At 31.3% G+C, this 19909-nt stretch overlaps 1 protein-coding gene across 9 annotated transcripts in view; it reads left to right on the top strand.

Moving 5' to 3' along the window:
• LOC123015995 overlaps nucleotides 1-19909 on the top strand; it is an 87112-nt gene that overhangs the window by 11164 nt on the left and 56039 nt on the right. For all 9 annotated transcript variants that reach the window (XM_044416144.1, XM_044416142.1, XM_044416143.1 and 6 more), the window contains exons 2-3: nucleotides 7783-8624; nucleotides 8860-9036. In XM_044416144.1, the coding sequence (XP_044272079.1) occupies nucleotides 8012-8624; nucleotides 8860-9036 (790 nt within the window). In that variant the 5' untranslated portion in view covers nucleotides 7783-8011. The remainder of the gene's footprint in view (nucleotides 1-7782; nucleotides 8625-8859; nucleotides 9037-19909) is intronic.

The following is a 19909-nucleotide window of genomic DNA, read 5'->3' as shown; positions in this document are numbered from 1 at the left end:
TGTTTGTTATCCCTTTATTTAAAATTTAGTTCCATTCCAGACGGTAGTTTAAGCAAATGTTTATCTTTTAAATGCGAAACAAAATTATCGAGATCCAGTTTTAGCTGTTACATTGTCAACTCGCCAGATGAAACTCGCAGTTACGGTAAATTACTAAAAAGGCAACATTTCCTAGTGATTTGGACCTAAAAATGCCTCGCTTGTTGTGAAGTCTGATGGCAGATAAATTAGCTCCGGCATTGCCACAATGGACTGACGCTCACGATTAGATTGAACTTCAATAATATACAGAGTGTTCCGTCTAAACCCCACATTAGAAGTATTGGGAATTGGAATAATCGTATTTATTTAAAAATTGGTACATACCCTCCTAAATGAAAATATTTTCAAGATGGTCCCGGTTATACCGGAAGTCGGTCTCAACTTTCTTATTTTTAATGGAAAGGTATATTTTTTACTGCGTTTTTGGATTAATCGGGTTATTTTAAGGGAGTTTCCATCAGCTTTCCCTATACCTAAATTTAGCCGTTTTTGAAATATTTTTAGTTTTTCAAAAATTTTTGGATTTATACCTTCCATTTTAAAAATCGGTAACTCTGCCATTTTTTAAGATTTTGAATTTGTTTTTTTTTGCGTTTGAAAGAGAAAGCTTAGATCCTTTTTCTGGTGTTTTCAAATTTTGAAAAAAAAAAACATATCCCAACATTTTAAGGTTACTTTTGTAATAATTCAAAACTCATAACTCAATTTTTTCAAATGAAATACCCCAATTTTTATTTGACTAAATAGAAGAGAATTGTGCATTGATCAGTATTAACATTCCCTATACCTAAATTTAATAATTTTCAAGTTATGGACTTTTTTTTAAGACTACAGAAAATTTATTACTAGCCACACCCGTTTTCACATAGTTTGCTATGGAAATCAAAAATGTCAAAATTGTTTCTCAATAAACGTCGACAGTGACTTATTATTTGACAAATAGTGCCAAAATATGGAGAATGCAAACTTAATTAGAGCTTGTTCCAAATCTGGTGGCGAACTGACGTTGTCAAAAATGACTGAATTTTGGCACTAAACATATGTTTACTATTAAAAAAAATATTGTTCATAGGCGTCGTATGAAATAATATTTCAAAACCACTGTTATTCTTTAAAAAATTATAATAAGTAGGTACTCGTACATAAGATGAAGAATGATGAACAAATTATTAAATTGTTAACAATCCTTGTCTTCAAAATTTTTAAAGAAAAACGTGCGCCCATGTATTTTTTTTTATCTTAACCAAGTGGGCGCACTCCAAGTGTCTTTTCCGTCACTGTCAGTTCGCCACCAGATAAGGAATAAGCTATATTATTGATAGATTTCACCATGCGATCATTATTTAAAGCTAACAAGTGAGAAAAATTTATTTTTGTTTAATGAACGACATCATAATTTTGTTACACTTTCCATAAATACAAAATAAATTAATTAAATCTAAGTTTGTGTAGCATTGACTCTCTATATTTTGGCACTATTTGTCAAATAATAAGTCACTGTCGACGTTTATTGAGAAACAATTTTGACATTTTTGATTTCTATAGCAAACCATACGAAAACGGATGTGGCTAGTAATAGATTTTCGGCAGTTTTAACAAAAAGTCACCATAACTTAAAAATTATAAAATTTTGGTATAGGGAATGTTAATACAGATCGATGCAGAATTAAATTCTTTTCCATTTAGTAATGGGGTATTTCATTTGGAAAAATTGAGTTATGTGTATTTGAATTATTATAAATTAACCTTAAAATTTTAGGGTTTGTTAATTTTTTTTCAAAATTTGATAACACCAAAAGAAAGATTTAAGCTTTCTCTTTCAAACACCAAAACAACGAATTCAAAATTTTTTAAATAGCAGAGTTACCAATTTTTAAAGTGGAAGGTGCAGATCCAAAAATTTTTGAAAAACTCCAAATATTTCAAAAACGGCTAAATTTGGGTATAGAGAAAGCTGATAAAAACTCTCTTAAAATAACCCGATTAATCCAAAAAAGTAAAAAATATAGCTTTCCATTTAAAATAAGAAAGTTGAGACCGACTTCCGGTATAACCAGAAGTGACGCCATCTTGAAAATATTTTTATTTAGGAGGACATAATGCATTATGGCTATGTACCAATTTTCAAACAAATATGATTACTCGAACTCCCAATACATTTAATGTGGGGTTTAGACGGAACATCCTGTATATTTCGCACAATTTATTTAGGCTGAATCCCCTAACAATTCCTACTGATCCTTAAGGATTTATAGCCCGCTATCTCCCATGTGTAATACCCTGTTTTTGAGAATTTAAATAAATGGCAATGAATAAGTAACAACTCAGTTTTGATTTTTTTGAAACTTTACTGCTGAAACAATAAATTACCAATGACATTTAAGTGGATTGTTCTGTTCACATAGTTGGTGAACAAATCGTTTTTAATGGTGTGCTATAATAAACCGTTCTTAATAATCCGGTCGATAAAAAACAAAATTACACTGTCATTTTCAGTTTGCTAATTTTCAAATTAAAGCTGAATCAGTTTCACCCTGATCCATTTCCAATTTTGGGGTGAATTATCAAAGAACGTGTGTGACTAAAAGCCACTTTGAGGGCAGGGCGTCTCTCTAATAAAAAACGTCAACGATCATCCGGAAATTTGTGAAAATAATGAACTTGGTATACGGACATGCACTTATCGCAATGAAATTGCCAAAATGATTCGATAATTTTTATAAAAATTTAGTCGCTGACCCTATGATTGTTCCTATACACTACCTAAAAATTTATATTAATAAATAGGACATCTATTTCGGTAAACATGCTAAAAAACCGCGTTATTATCTGCGTTACAATATTTATACGTACCACCTGCTTTTGAGTCCTTGCTCAGGATGTTGAAAAATCAATCACATGCTTAATGCCGATGACGCGGTATGACGTTTTTGCATGATGCGAAATAAAATACATCCTAGATTATATTTATCGAGACTCAACCTCGTTGTGACTTGGCTAGATATCTAGTTATTAATAATTTTATAAGTGACTCATGCATGTCCAGAACTCAATCAGAGCGAAATCGGAAATTCTTGAGTGAGTGGCGATTGATTTTTTGACCACTCCTTTTCTGAGTCGTCGAAATTTCCCACCCGGAATTTTCATTATAAAGAGGTATATTGCATTCACCATGTAACAAACCAGTTAAATGCAGTATGAGAATTGACAAATCATTATGAGATACTCGTATGTCCTCACTTCCCAATTTCCTAACTGTGCGTTTTAACAATTTGATATTCATTCATTTACACGTAATTATATTACGTTCAGTAATGATACCTGCTTCTGTATCGATCTTTATGTAACCGTAGAATTCTCAATTAGCTACAATTTCAGTAAAAAATAAATAGAAGAAGTGAATACTGTTACGTAAATAATATATTTCGACAAAGTCTTAATCACTTTACCTTAAAAAGTTCACCAGCTGTTGAAATATTAAACCTAATCTATTTTCACCTATTTGAAGTTGTGTTGTTTAAATTAATTTTAAGACAATGTATGGTGTTCGTTAAGGGAACAAAGTTTTACAAGTACAAAGTAGGTACAATGTTTTTTAATCTATAAATAAAAATACTGTCACTTACAAATTCTCTCCTCTTTTTGAATTTCTATGTATTAAAAAATAAAGCTACTGTTACGTACAAAAATATAACATTTGTATTAAAAAGTTGGTAAAGCATTAATTATAAAACAAAAAGTAGGAGTATAATTTATTTTCTTTAACTTTGGCATCATAATTATTGTACTTTTCGATCCTGAGAAGTACCTATACTTATTTTGGCTCTTATGGCCCACTGAGCTTCTTCTGCGAACTACCTACCACTGACCTAAGACTTATAGAGAACAAAAAACAATCGATTTGAAAATTTCTCAAAAATATCCTTTAATTTTCATTTTGAGTAAAAGATTCCAACGTATACAAGCAAATGCAAATTGTCTCAAAAAATATTAGTAAACCACTTTTTTTTGCAAATATAACTAAAAATATAGTCAATATGTTTTAAATTGTCAATACAAAGATTCTGTATATCTGTTATTTACCGAGAACTCTTACATCATATTTATCGAAAGGCAATTTAGATGTTTATGAATCTCAAAAAAAAAAGATTCTGTTCAAGTTTGTATTTTTTTATATTCTTATTGTACGAGAAAGTAATTAAGTAGACCGGGTGACTAAAAAAACTAATCCTGTTTGAGCCCTGATTTCTACAGAACTCTTTGAGGTAGCGATTTCAATTTTTGGATTGTATTCTAATTGAAAATTATTTCTGCCAAATTATAATTATTTAAAAAAACTATAAAACGAGGAACTTTTTAATATCACCTAGAAAAAAACAATTACATGTTATAATTAATATTTGACGGGAATAGTTTTCAATCTATTGTTACTTAGAATGCAAAATTGCAATTATTCAAGAGATCTCAGAACTTACTCGGTATTCGTTTTTTTCTAGACCCCTAGACCCTATTGGAGCTTTGACACAATTCTTAAGTAGATATGTTTTGTACATTTTCTAAAGAATTGCATAAAAATAGAAATTCATTAATTGTAACTATTCACCAAGTTGAAACGAAAAGCGCTTGGACTGCGCACAATGCACACATGTGTGGTTTTTGGTTTAACGTCTTATTCGCAGGTCCGGAAGTTGTGTCTGTGTTTTCGCTTTAGTCTTTATTTTTAGTAAATACTAGTAAGCACATTACTCGCTCTAGGCGCTACAAACAAACCTGTTGTCAAATCCTATTTTACAGTATTCTATTGTACATAACAATTTTTTTAATACTTTTGTCTTTTACTGAAAGTTTCAAATGTAAAATTGTGAACTCCGGTAATTTTCAGAGGCTAGAAACGTCACTGATCCATCCGATGTACTCACATTATAAGACAGATGAGAGGCTGTCCATTTTTCGAGCTCTATCATGGGGATCACAGTTAATATAAGAGATACGAGGTAAGTTAAATTTGGGCAAAGTTGAGCGTTTTTATGTTAAACAATTATCTGAAACAAATTTAGTTTGTTAATTAAAATTGTTGGCGTTTTTTACAAAGCACTCTTCGCAAAAACACTTTTTCTTAATTTTGATCAGCATGTAAAATTTGATCATATCATGTGATACATCGTTATAATCAGGAACAAAAAGACTTTTCAAAAATTGAGTGTTATAACTCTGACATCAAGAACGCCTTGGAAAATACGATGACAGATTTAGATCCCTTGTAAAAAAGTGCCTTAAGAACGTCCTAGTTAAGAACGTCTACGTCTTTTAGACTTCGCTTATTAAATAAAAACGAAAATTCCAAATTTTTCCCATAATTCAAAAACTAAAAATGACACATTAAAATTTCTTTCAGATCTTTTTATTCAGCATAAAAATGCGCAACCTTGTATCTCTTATAATAACTGAAATCCCCATGGTGGAGCTCTAAAAACGGACACCCTGTATATCTACCATAGAGTATGTAATTAAAAATCTCCCCATTTTAACATAATCAAAATCATTTCTTTCTTAAGCTTTCTTAAGAATGATTTTACAAATATCGTCTTAGTACTTATTACTAATTAAAGTTATGAATCATTTTAATATTAACCAATTTACAGTTTACCTACTTTTTAAATTTGACAAGTATTCGATAAGTATTTATTTTTTCAAAATTGTCATTTGCCGAAGCGTTAGCCGAGGCAAATAAAACGCCTGAGTAATGAAAAATGACTTTGGTGGCGAGATGCATATAAAAAAGATTCCGATATCGGCGCAAATTTGGACAAAATTTGTGCAAAACTATTTTTGAAGGTTAAGTTTAGATCATGACAGTTTACAATTGCCAGTTTACTTCAAGGTCCAGTGTTATCGGATTTCTTGAATCATTAGTACCATCTCGTCCATAAACCACAAAATAACTATCCACCGAACAAAACCACGAAACAAGAAAAAAATATTTGTAAAAATAAAAACTATTATGTACTTACAAACAAACAAGTTGAAACCATTTTGAAAATGATATTTATTAAAATTGGACATTGGGCCGTATGAATTAAGTTAAGTTTTTTCTTACTTGTAATAGTAAGAAATACAACGAATTTTATTTTAGGAGAAAATAAGAGATAAAACTATAGTATATAGTTTATGTAGCTTTTGCTACACTTTATTCATACTACCCATTAGCTAAGCTTTTCAGATAAGAAAAATTATTTTCTTTCTTTTATTTTTAAGGTTTTATAAAACTCACAAGGCACAAGTTCCTGTGTACATAATAAAACATCTGTGAGAGAGGTAATTAGAATATTAATTTTTATTGTTTAACAAAACTTTAAATGTTTTTTTTAAGTATTAATTAGTAGGTATATTAAGCATCAAGTACCGTTCTTGTCCTTAATTTTTGTTAGTTTTTTTTAATAAAATATCTAAAAAATGTTTTAGAACGCCAGAATACTTTGGCGACGACTTTGAATGCTTACCGATGAGTTTGGGATAGCAACGAGTAAAATACAACTTACTGGCTTAGAAACAGACGTAGTAAATAATCGAATAGAATCTAAACGCGCAAAATTCTATGTATTAGCGTAATATGTAAAATTCTAAAAAAGTACAAGGTGATTCACGAGGAATAATGAGCCTGACCAAATTCTCGATGCAACCACCATTACTTTTCGCAAGTTATTTTGCGACAACTGTAATGTTGGTTGCATCGAGAATTTGGTCAGGCTCATTATTCCTCGTGAATCATCCTGTATATTAAAATACAAGTTGCAGAAGGTATCCATTCAAGCAAGAGTATAAAATTCCGATTCGAGCCGCGCAGCGGCGAGTTGATGGACGATTCTTTGAATGACTTTCGGTAACGACAATCAATCAATTTCTTTTATTTTGCGGTTTTTTTTAAATTTTTAATTTAAAGAATTTTCCGTCAATTGGTGATACATATGTAGTGTTATTCATCAAGACATTTTTCATGTCTGCCACAGGGAATTCTAAAAATTGGTAGGCATATTGAAAATAATTTTACTTACGGGATTATCACCAACATTAAAAACATAAAATACACTTGACTGTTAACGCACACTGAGAAGCTGCACCCAAACGAGGTCGTTAATAGCATTCTTAAAGACGCAAAATATAAAAATGAAATGTTTCTCAATTTAATTAGAATGATAATATTGTACAGTGTTTTCAAATAAATTTCTCGTCAATGTAGTCTGAAAGCATGGTACATATTTACAAAATGCCTTTTTTTTCTATTTACTAAAAACAAGATACCGGACGTCATTATAATAAAATGAAATATACATCCCTCCAATTATGTTTATAATTTTCAGAGTGAAACTTGAATAAAACTTGTTTAAAAGTCCTTTTTAGTTAGGGTCGGAAAATTGATAGTGAAAGTTTCTGAGTAAACCATTTTAATGATGCAACATAAAATTTAGTTAACAAGCCCCACAAATTTTCCAAGCACTGAGCACATTTGTGATTTCAATATATTGTAAAAGGTGCATTGTGTAAAATTTCAAACATTTTCCAACTACATTTACCACACTCGTAAAGGTAATGTTTGTTTTGAAATGTTAATTGGATTGTTCCTTGTACCTTCGGTTTGCATTTGTATGTGAGAGTTAAAATAAGCATGTAAAGTTTAGCTCGTGTCTACATACACACCATCATGTAACCACATTTAATCTTATTTAAGTTTGAAACCTTCAGGGTCTCCGGCACGTTTAATAAGTTTCCATTGGCGAGCCAGCCGAACGAAATTAAGTGAGCTCTGAGAACAACGTAAAAAAAAATCAGACTGTGAATTGGTATAGTGTTTTGGTGCGTTCGTATAGTAGCAATTCTGGCACCCCCGTTGTCGTTTGAGACACATTAATGTTGGAAACGGTGCTGGGAGTGCTGCTGTGGGCAGTTTCGCGATGTGGGATTCAATGGGAGCATGTATGTGATATCTCCGGCAGATGAAGTAGTCTGTCTGTCATATGGTCGAGTCATATACATCCCTTCGTCCCTGCCCACAAACCGTGTGACCAAACCGATTAGAACCTCCCTGTCGACCGGAAGTCACACGTCTTATCCCAGTGTCCCTTCAACGAGTACCAGTTCAACAAAGAGCCGACAATCAACTGCCAGCGAACCAGTCTTTAGCTTAAACAAAATAAAACCAACCAGTTCGTCGAAATCCCTAAACCAACCCTCTACCAGTCGTGAAAAGTCCCCAAACGAACCACCCCCGGTCAGACCGTCGAGAAAGAAAAAACTCAAAGTTGTCCTTGAATCAGCACGGAAACAGTCTTTTTCGGATTTCCTTTCGATCAGTAGGGAACGGACACCAAAATCTCCCGTTAACCAAACGCCGGAAAAATCGCCGACCTTTCAATTTTTCCGAGGAAAATCAGTCAGTCCAAAAAACCTAGGAAGAAACAGAACTGCTGTAGATTTTGATTTCCTTTTTAACCGCGAAGCCAGCCCAGGGAAGCTATCCGTCAAAAGCTTAAATAACGTAGACGAAACCGGTCCTAAATTGACCGGAAAACAGCGACTGACTCCAGGTGAAGGTTCTAGTGCCAACTAACACTGAATTTTTTGATCTGAATATTCCAATAACCGAGGAATTTATGCAGCTTTACCCGTATAGTTTGCGAAAAATTATGTGCAAACAGCGCTGAACCCTATATGCATGCAAATTTTGTATCGGATGTGTTTCTTTTAAAGAGATTTTCTTTTGCATAAACTAACATTTACGTCAATAACTTTCAAGGAAAGTGTAAGTAATGATTTTTTTAGAAAAGTCGTCGCCTACCAAGAAAAGAACGTTCTTTGGAAGCGTTCGCGTTAAGAGAACTCCTGAAGTCATCGAGAAGATGGCGGGATACGAATCGGCCTTGAAAGAACTGACACATGCAGGATACAACGAACACCTCAAATCTCACAATTCGGTCACGTTTAAATTGGTGCGAACTGGTGAGTATAGTTTTACTATAATTATTATACCAAGTCAAAGAGACTTTACAAAGTAGTTATTTCTAACTAAGTGGGCTGGAAGATAAGGAAAAGCAGATTTTAGTAAAATGATTACTTAAATGAGAGGGCATGTTAAAATCTAACCGAGAGTGAAGGCCGTAATAATTATGCGGGTGGATTATATTATTTTAGCCGCAAAATAATCCAAACCTTTGAAATCGAGAAATGGAAAAAATTTATTCTTGTCTTTCTCATACTTATAGGTATAATATACATAACTTGTGTGATAGCTTAAGTTACCTTACACTTGATCCTTCACAATAAAAATAAAAAGGGAATGAAATTTTGAACTAGTTTCAAACGGCTTTTCGTCTTCCACAACATGCTAGATTAGCAGTAATTTGCAGAAGAAGTATTGACCAATGATTTTATTGGTTTTTAATATTAAAGCAGGAGGACAATAAGCTAACCTTCCAGGTCTGATTTCCAAATATGATGTCAAAGTTAAATAAAGACAGATCTTTGAAGGTATTTATTTCCAAGACAAATAAATGAATTAAATAAAATAATTATACAGAGTATCCGGAAAAAAAAACGTTGAATAAGAAACAAAACTCTTTTGGACCTATGTCCGAAAATGTTTTTTAAATTATTTTTAGTAATCATGTTAGCTTTATTATTGTTATAATGGCTTTTTAGTTTTAATTAATTTATTTCTTATTTTTACAAAATATTTTCATTATTAAAATTGATTTCTTTTATTTACATATTTTCAAAATTGTTCGTTTTCGTGAAATCTAATTCTTCAGTTTGCCTAAAACATTTAGTCATAAATGATTTCAAAAAGATGATTTTTCGGACTATTTATAGAAGGCTTTATTGAGAGCCAAGCCAATATTTCATCAAAAAAAGAAAATTGACAGAATTCCATGCCTTGTTAGAAAAATATACGCTGTGTCCGTAAATGATTGAAGGATCAAGTTGGCTTTGCAATAATTTCAATTTCTAAATGTGCCGCTTTATATGTGACATGTGGCATCAGTTATAGATTTCAATGTTGTTTCTCTTAGAAAATAAAACGGCGGAAAAACTGTAATAAACGGTCCAAGGTAAAAAGGAATACTTAAGTGAAAGCGTGTTGTGAAAAGAAATCAAAATTTTTTTGTTTTTGGAAATGGGTAAATCGTGTGCGCGGCGCGGGAGTCCACTGTTTCAAAAAGATTTTTAATGAACACTTTTTAATCAAATTTGGTACGTCACAAAGTGTTGTTTAAAGCCCAAAGACCATTTACAAATGATTTGCAGATGTAAGATGTACGAAGTTAAACAGGTTAAACAACTGATAATGCATCGTTTCTTAAAGATCGCCCATTTGACCATCACTTCGTAATTACATATTTGAATAGTGTGGAAGAGAACATTTTTTGAATCAAAAGAAAAGCGGCGAATCCAATATAATTTAAGCCTGATTTCTCGTGTTAACCTTTTTGTGATAATTATTGTTAATAATGAGTTAAGTAAACACTAATATTGTTAGAATTTTAATAAAATAGTTACGAGGTGTTTATTTGTTCTTCTTGTCACGTTGTAGTTTTTGTTCTCAATCTGGAGCTGCAACAAAAGCAGTTAATTGAAAAATGCAGTAAATCTGAAATTTGTCACTGTCACATGTCAAATATTTTTTGTATTGTCAGTATTCAGTATCATATAAAGCGGCACCTTCAGAGGTTATTTCAAAGCCAAGATTGATCCTTCAATCATTTACGGACACTTTGTAGTTTTTGCAACACTAATTCCTTATACTGTTTCTATGGTACATTTAAGTTTTTAAGTTGCCGTTAATATACGCTCTTCTATAAAATACGTCGTGAATGAGAATGTATTTTCACAAATTTCTTATTTCTCAATTTAGTAAAATTTCTGATCCAATATTAGTGTTCGAAAAATTTTGAAGACAACAAGTTATAGGTATAGTTCAAAACTCTTGTTGTCTTAATAGCTATTATACGTTTTGCCATTATTTCGATCAAAATGATCCACAAAAACTTTATTTTTAAAATTATCAAATCTAGAAATTTTAAATAGTGATGCTAAAAGTAGGGTGTATTGAAATTTCAACCTACATTAAGTTTGTTATTTTATTCACAATCACATTTTCTTTAAATAATACAAATTGTAATAAAATATGTCTTTTTTAAAAGCATTGACTTAACTTGCATAGTTGTCTGTCTATCTGTCTGTCTGTCTGCACAAAATCTTGCGAGTCAAATTTGAGACAGAATAAACTGAAATTTCGCATACACACGTATGTAATTCCTATCACTATTAAATTCACCTCTCTGTTTTTAAATATTAACCAATAAATTAGCAGATATTTACTTTTGTATCCTAGCAATAGCAAATTCAAGCGAATATTCCACTCCTGTTAAAATATAACTGGATATTCCAGGAGTGATTGCAGTGAATATGTTAAATTAACCTGATTATTTATCGGTTGGTATGAAAATGAAATCGTGTATAACGCACATTTACCATTTGGTTCATGGATTAGTCTGTTGAATACAATTCATGCTTGGTGTTCATAAAGTGATGACCATTCCTAAAAATATTCAACAATTTTTGACTACTCGTTGTGTTATAACTGACAATACATCTGTATAATATTTATTTTTATTAATAATTTGGAAACAATTAACATTTGTTATAAATATCTCGCCCCCTAATTGAAATAAAAAGATAGAACCAACGCTATTCGATAGACCAGGAAAAAAACTAACGGGCTATGCGTAAATCAAAAAAAATTCAAAAATCGAAAAGTCAAAAATATTTAAAAATAAACAAAATCCAAAAATCAAGAAAATTCTTAAACTTAAACTTAAAAAATTCTTTCTTTCTGTCAGAAAAGAACATCGTTTACACCTTAAAATTTTAAAATTTATAAAAGCTTTGGAAGGGGTTACAACATTACGACTAATTTATAAATTTTAAAATCTTAAGGTGTAAGCCAATGTTCTTCTAGGACAGAAGAAAATTATTTGTTCCTTTTTAATAAATTTTTCTAATAAAAGCTTGTTCTCAAAAATATTTTTTTTTTGTATATTTTTTAACAGTGTTAATGTATGTTTGGTAATTTGAAGGCCTCTTATTGGAAGCCTTCTCACTTCTCACCCAAGAGATATAGAAGTGTAATCTGTCATTTTCCACCATGAAAATGTCATCGGAATCTTAGAATGACATATTTTTTTACTCCTAAAAGGTCAGGAATTGACATATTAACAACTTTATTTGATTCGTTGTAACAACTTTACCAACACACATACAAAGTCAAGAGTTGGTGTGAGAGGTTTTCACCTGCAATTTAGCACCAAAAGCGATCGAGATAGCGGCATTATGAGCTGTTAATATTGATTTAGGACGAGATAAACAAATTTGAGTAAATATTTGCGTATAATGCAATGAACAATTCTGTACAAACTTTTCCCTAAAAGAATCTAGAAATAGACGATTTAAACATGCTTATCGATTACCTACAGATTAACTCGGTTTATGCAAATGTGACAAAGGTGGAATAGGTCGAAAATGAACTCGAGCAGATTGTGAAGGATGGAGGAAACGTGGACGTGATACACCAAATAGAGTTCTCATCAAAAGATTTATTGCTTCGTAAGCTAAATGGTGGAGTATAAGAGGTCAATCTGTCGGGGTGCTATAGAGTAATATTTACGTACCGTTGAATGAATTAAGAGCGAATAAGCATGTCGTGCACTAGCTCTAAACTAATTTGCATTTGTACTTGTGGAGTTCTTGTTACGATGCTATAAATATACGCCAACGAAATTATTTTGATGTATTCCGGAGAATTGCACAAAATCAACTTAACTCAGAACGGGTTTCACTCCGTTTCATTTTAACAATCCCGTTCTTACGCTTCAGATATTAGAAATTACAAGATGTATCCACATGATCTCAAGTTCCCGAGGGAAACTAATCTGCGAAAAACACTATAAATTCAAAATGCTTTGTGATTAAGATTCGATAAACTTATAGATGCATACCTACCTTCGCCAAAAAGCATCAATTGTAAATTATTCATCCTCTATGAAGCACAAAATCACAGTCACTCGTTGTTAACGTGACCGGAAATATCTATGAAATCTTTACATACAAGAGCTTTTTACATTTCATTTGTATTCCACGCATAATTTTTGATTAAAAAAGCCATCAGTTTTTAAGATCGACATTAAAAGCCGGGTAGAGAGTGGGGCAAATGAGGAATACCTATACATACCGTGCGATCAAAAAAAAAATTAGAGTAAACGGTGATTAAAGTCCTTCAGATGGCAATCCTGATCCTTTGACAAGTTTGCGTTTTATTCATTTCGAATGAAATAATGTTCACTTTAGAGTAGAAAATTTTTATTGTTGCAAGTTATTACAAAAATGCTGTACAAGACGAAAACGGTGAAAGGTCATTTTTACTTCCAGTTTGTGTAGAAAATTTCCAGGCCAGATTCCCAGCCAATGTGTTGCCAACTATAGAATTTAATCGACGCCTACTCTAATTTATTTATTTTTTGATCGCACGGTACTGCTGGTCAAGTGATTAATAAATAAGACATCCAAAAAAGTGAATCTTTAATAGTTATTTATTATACAAGACGATAAAGAAATTGTTTATCTACGAATCTACGAGTGAAAAGGTTAAGTTTACGAGTGACGAAGTCACGAGTGTCCTTTTTTTCACGAGTAGATAAACAATCTTTATCGTCGTGTATAATATTTCGTTTTATTTTGTAAGCACCTACCAGAATTTTTTGAATATAAACAGTAGATAAAAATTACTTTATTTCACTAGACGATAAAAAACTACTTTATCTATTGAAATTAGTTGATAAAAGAACTCTTTAACATTGAGTACAAAATAAAATAAATTATATTTTAACTATGACTTTTATATACAATTTTGTTAATATGTTAACATTTAAAATATATCGCTATGTACTTTAAATGTTGATTTAAAGTCTAAAACAGCAAAAAATTCTAACGCTTCTGAAACTTTCACAAACGAAATTTATGAATAAAGTGCAACGAATAAAGAACAATAGAACCCTCGAGATCTCTATTCATATTGTAAGATAAATGTACTCGAATCATATTTGGTCCTAAAAAACAAACAAATAATAGACTCACCGGCAAAATTGTAGCATCAATTTTGAATTGCAATTTTTTATTGAAATAAATAATAAAAAATAAATAAATTCATCAAAAATTAATTAATTAACTAATTAACGTTACGTTAAACTAAAATTACGACTTAAACTTCAACAATTAAACTTCAATTTAAGGAATGTGAAAAGAAACAAAAAAGCAAATTTCGTGCGGATCAGTTTTTTAGCTTAGATAAGCTTCATTCGGAGGCAACCATTAATTCCTAGTATTGCCTCCTCAAGCCTGGAAAGAAGCTCAGTTTTTAATTGATGTCTCTCGAAAATTAGCGGTGATTTTGATAATTTAACATTTATTCAGTAAACAATGAATCTACACCAATTGTTTTTGAAAAATCCATAGTCAACTGAGTTACTTGATAATGATACTATCCTATATCATCAATTTTAGTACTATTTCAGAACCATTTAGATCTTAAAATTTAAGTGATGCGATAATTATGCCGGTCAGTGTATAAAACTTAAATACAATTTTGTTTTTTATATTATTGGTATCATTATTATATTATTGGTAAGGATATCTGGATATCTAAGAAATAATTATTTTTTTTAACTTTTTAGCAAAGACAATTTCTTGAGTAAGTTAAAATCAAATGTAGTACTAGTAATTTATAACATAGTCTTATAAGTAACAACTACCTATTGTGATTTACAGACCAAGCAAAATTACAACATTGCTCACAGGATTACACTGAAACATACCACCATTATATGCTTCTTTGCACGCGTATTTCGTTGTTTACACCCATTAGGTAACTAGTGAATACATAATTCAGTGTTTTGCAAATTAACAAAAGTTTTCGTCTAGAATCAATAATTTTGTTGTTGATTTTAGAACAGGTCAAAAAAGGTTCCTTTGGATCTATGTCCGGAAAAGCTTCTTCACGGAGAGCTTAAGCTATAACTTGAACTTATACAGGCTGTTTCAGAACTCGCGCCTCAGATAAAAATGTTATATAAGGTTAAAATACCAGCACTATGAAAAAAATGTTAAAAAAATTCTATCTATAAAAATTTCGAAGTGATGACAGTTTAAATTTTGCACTTTGACTCTATTTGTTTCTGTTGGCAAAATAAAGGCTACCTGTGAATTAAAAAAACAACATGTTTTTTAATCACTTTCAGATGTACCTCTTGAAAACCTTGTATGAAACTCAATACAAAATAGCTGTTTTTTACATACATATAATAATGAGTTTAATTCTTACTAAAAGTTGTTTTTTATTATACAAGTGATGTGTGAGTAAAAAATAGAAAAACTTTTACAAAAAAACACATTTTCAAATAAAAACTCAGTAATAAGAGTAAAAAAGGGGTAAATCGTAAGCTAGGTGTTGTAGAACTGAGGATGTCAACTATTTATTTGAATGAGAAGTTTACTTCTTTTCTTCCTTCTTCCAACAGCTTGAATATTCCCTATTCTGAAATAAAATAAAAATACCTATTTGTTTGTATAATCTCATGAAAAGTATGCACTCTTTGCACTCTTCCACACTTATTTGATAATCCTGTTTTGGGATTAAGGTTCGATACTTCCGGTTTTACTCCATCCTATCCATAGATTTCAGGTTTAAGAAAACTATGTGAAGTCCTCGTAGCAACAGCATTATCTTGCACAAAACACTAAATCTGCGGATTAGGATTTGCAGTTAGGTACATACACACACTAATCCTTCATACTTCATAACGTCAACGGTAGTTTCACAAATTCTGGCTTATATCGTGAAACATTTGCAATGTCGATTTCAATTTATGATTTTGTTATTCAAGTCGAGCGTTACCTCATTTTTATATGTGGAAATATTTAAAACTGACTTGACAGGTAGTCGATATCTGTGTTACAATAATTGTGAGAGATAATAACAGAAAGAGCAACAAATCTGTGTGAAACATAAAACAACCATCTTGACATGAAGTAGGAAGACAGAAATAACAGCGACGATAAAATATCTAGTTAAATCTATGTTTCATCTACACACAGCTATAAAAATGTCTGCATTCACACAAACACAGCTTTATGAAAGTCCTACCGAAATTGTCTTTATACGAAATTTCACGGATGCGTTGACCCGTTGAACTCCAGTAAAGCATTCATAATTCAACTTAAAATATTAAGATGATTAAACGTTTTTGTAAAAAATGATAAGACCTTCTATTTTTCATCTTCTCATGGGATCCTTGAATGAAACAATATTTCCTTTTCATTACATAATTCAAGAACTTCTTTCAGCAAGCCCAATCAAGCGCCGTTAAATTTTAATAAACGAGGGATCATTTATAATTACCTTAATCTTTACGTTATTGTGAGTACATAATAAAAGTTAAACTAAAAATACAAACAATTTGAATAAATTTGAATTTGGACCAAAAATACCTACATCAAATTAATTAAGTGTAGCCGTGGGAGAATAAATATTTTCACATAATAGATTAAATAAACTCTGGCGGTAATAACAAAACATTAAACTGTTAATTATTTTTCAAAAGAGATCGTTCAAATATTATTAAATAAGGTGAACATCAAGGATAAACCGAACGCTTGTTTTATTTGTTGACAACATTTTTGACACTGAACTGATTAAACTCTTTTGTCCTTCGTTGTTACTTGTTTTTTAAGATGAGCCAGATGTTTTATTTCAAGGCTACTTTTAATTAGCTTTTTTTTACCGCATGGTATTGATTCTCTCTCTATCAGTCCTTTTAATAATATTTTTCTAATTTGCGTTTATAATACGTTTATTAACGTCTCCAGTAGGAGTCGTTTATGGCTATCTATAAAAGCACACTGTACTTTAATGAATTTAGGGTTATTTAGTTTTTGAATGCCGCTTCTGACTTGTCAGGTAACAAATTTTGCGTTGTTGCTTCGGCAATTTGGCGAATTTCGGGCGGAATGCAAACTAAATACTGTTTCTCATATTTTATTTATTATTAGTATGTTGTAACACTAATAACTAATAATTTGTAAATTTTATTTTTAATGACAGACGGCAGAAATGACTCAAAAAAACAGGTGGGCGCCGAGTGTTACCAACCGATACCAACTAACACATAAAATAAAATACTCGTTTTATAATGGCATTGGCGCACTCATCCCATAGAAAACTCGCCTACGGCTCGTTTTCTAACTTGGGATTCGTGCGCCAAATCAACCCTTGTTGTTCTTTAATATACTATTGTTCAAAGTTTAAAAAAAGGTCAAATTAGACGAGAGAAATATTTTCATTGGTAGAAAATACTTAGAAAGGTCAACTGCAGCAGATTATTTCTTTTATTCTGTCAAAATTTACGGTTTTTCTCTCGTATAAGGACGTTTTGACAATTGTTTGGTATTTCTCAATACGAAACGTCAGATTATTTTTAGTAAGTTTAAGCCTTATTGAGTCTAATTCGAAGAATAAAATGTATTCAACTCGTTTGAGTGTAAATCGGACGCTTTATTCCACCTCGTGGATGATAAACCACTCGGTGAGATAATGCGTCCGATTTACACTCAAACTCGTAGAATAAATAACTATTTCCTCTTTATTATTTTTTTACAACTGGCATAAAACTAATAAAAAATACTGAAACATTCTAATTGTGAGTGTAATGCGCGCCAATGAATCTTCTTCAATCAAATAAACCGTCTGAAAGTTGAAAAAATACAGAGGAAACTGAAAATGTAAAAGCCATGCAATCGTTATAAAAGTTAACCTATCCGCAAATCGGAATTTATCACAATTACTTATCGTTGACAGTTATTTTTACACAAAGAAAGCTGAGGAAAATTCTACATTTGATAAAGTGTAATAAATTTCTTATCACGATCTGCTTTTATTGAAAAGAACGTTAAGAGGACATTAACACGAATTTAGTTTACAAAAAATTGACTACAATGTTTATACCCATATAAATTTTGCAATTGTCATTCAAATTATGCGATTAGATAGAGTCGTAATATTTCAGTTCGATTGACACAACAAAGCACTTTACTGCCAAAAACATTATTGTGATACGAAGTTGGCAACTTTGTTGCCCAAGACTCGAAAGTCTTGGAAAATAATATCAAATAAATCCCTAAATAGTCTCCAATGTCTTAACGAGGTGGCAGCAACTTTACTTGACAATTTTAAATTTAGTAGGGCTTCGCTTGTAGTAGAAGTTTGATGAAGAGTTGCACTAGTCATTATGGAGAATTATTGAGGCTTTAAACTTTAATGAGACAAAATTTGCGTAAAAAATTTTTCCCACGTTTCTAATGGAAAATATTCTAATTAGCCGCTCTTGTTCATAAATATACAATAAAATTCTCTTATCGCCCGGTATAACTACATTATCAAAGTGAGCTTGCGAATTAGCTGGGAATCTCAATTACAATGTTTGTTATCACACAACAGCCAGGAAAATACACTTGTTGCTGAAAAATCAATACAGCCGCCACAATTGTTTGTGTGGAACTATTTCACAATTAAAACAGAGCAATAGCGTCTGACCCGTTGCTAATTAACCCTCACTACGTGCAGCTATTTTTACTTGAATTTTAAATAAAATTTTAGCACCCAGAGGGAAACGCTTTATTATGTAGGTATAAAATAAATTGAACGATAATCGACTAAAATGCAAAAGTGGGGAGATTATCACTCGATTCTATAACGTATAATGTAAAGCTCTCTCGCGACCCCGTACCTTTAATTTAAGTTCAGAAAACAAAAAGAAACATGGAAACGCGCTTGTGCGAAAGCAATTACACTCTCAATGCGAACGTTCCGCATAAAAAATTAATAATTCAGCGAGAAAATGGCAACCGCTTGCTTTGTAAACCGTCTAATTTTCAGACAAATTAGAAATGGCATATGCTCAAAGAAATGAAGGAACCAAACACAATGTAATCTCATTTTTACCCAGCCAATCGTTAAAATTTAATTCATAATAATCTTATTTTCTAGTCACTAAAATTTCCTGTAAGAGTATCGGCAAATTATTCTGTCGCGTCGTTCAGAATTTATTTATTCTTTTTAAGTTCTTTTTGAACAGTTCAAATTACACCAGGATACCTTCAGTATACACTACCTTTTTCACTATTTTTAACTTTTTTAATTTTAATATGTAACTTAATTATTTATTTAAATTAAATTTAAATGAAATTAATTATTTAAACTTTTATCTTAAAATTGAATATTCTAGGTATCACCTGTTTAAATTTGTAACAATAATAACGGAACAGCCCTGTATACAAGCTGTTTCAGAACTCGAGCCCAAAAGAAAAATGCCACGTAAGGTAAGATACCAGGAACATGGAAAAAATGTTTAAAAAAATCTATCTATAAAAATTTTGCACTTTGACTCTATTTATTTCAGTTGGAAATACTTACAATTTTCCAAGTTTTTTGCGACAGCCTATTAGAAGAGGAAACAAGCAAGCTGCATTCTAAATTGTAACTATGTTTATGGCTTTATTGGCATAATTTTTGTACCTTTACTAAATATTTATGAAATTGTATATTAATCATCAAGAACCGTAAGGACATTTTACCGATCGAAAACAATTGTTTGAAGGAGAAGCGAAGCGACGACGCCAATTATTGTGTCAGATCGGTAAGTCCTTAACGTTCGTGATGCTTCTTATGGCATTTTTTGCGCGATTGATTTTTGTTAGTTTTTTTAAT

Source organism: Tribolium madens, unplaced genomic scaffold, assembly GCF_015345945.1.
Source record: "Tribolium madens isolate multiple individuals breed KSU strain unplaced genomic scaffold, Tmad_KSU_1.1 Scaffold_19;HRSCAF=116;Tcas5.2_LG9, whole genome shotgun sequence".
Classification (NCBI taxonomy): domain Eukaryota; kingdom Metazoa; phylum Arthropoda; class Insecta; order Coleoptera; family Tenebrionidae; genus Tribolium; species Tribolium madens.
The sequence above is the reverse complement of the archived record's forward strand: the minus strand, read 5'-3'. Positions and strand labels throughout refer to the sequence as shown.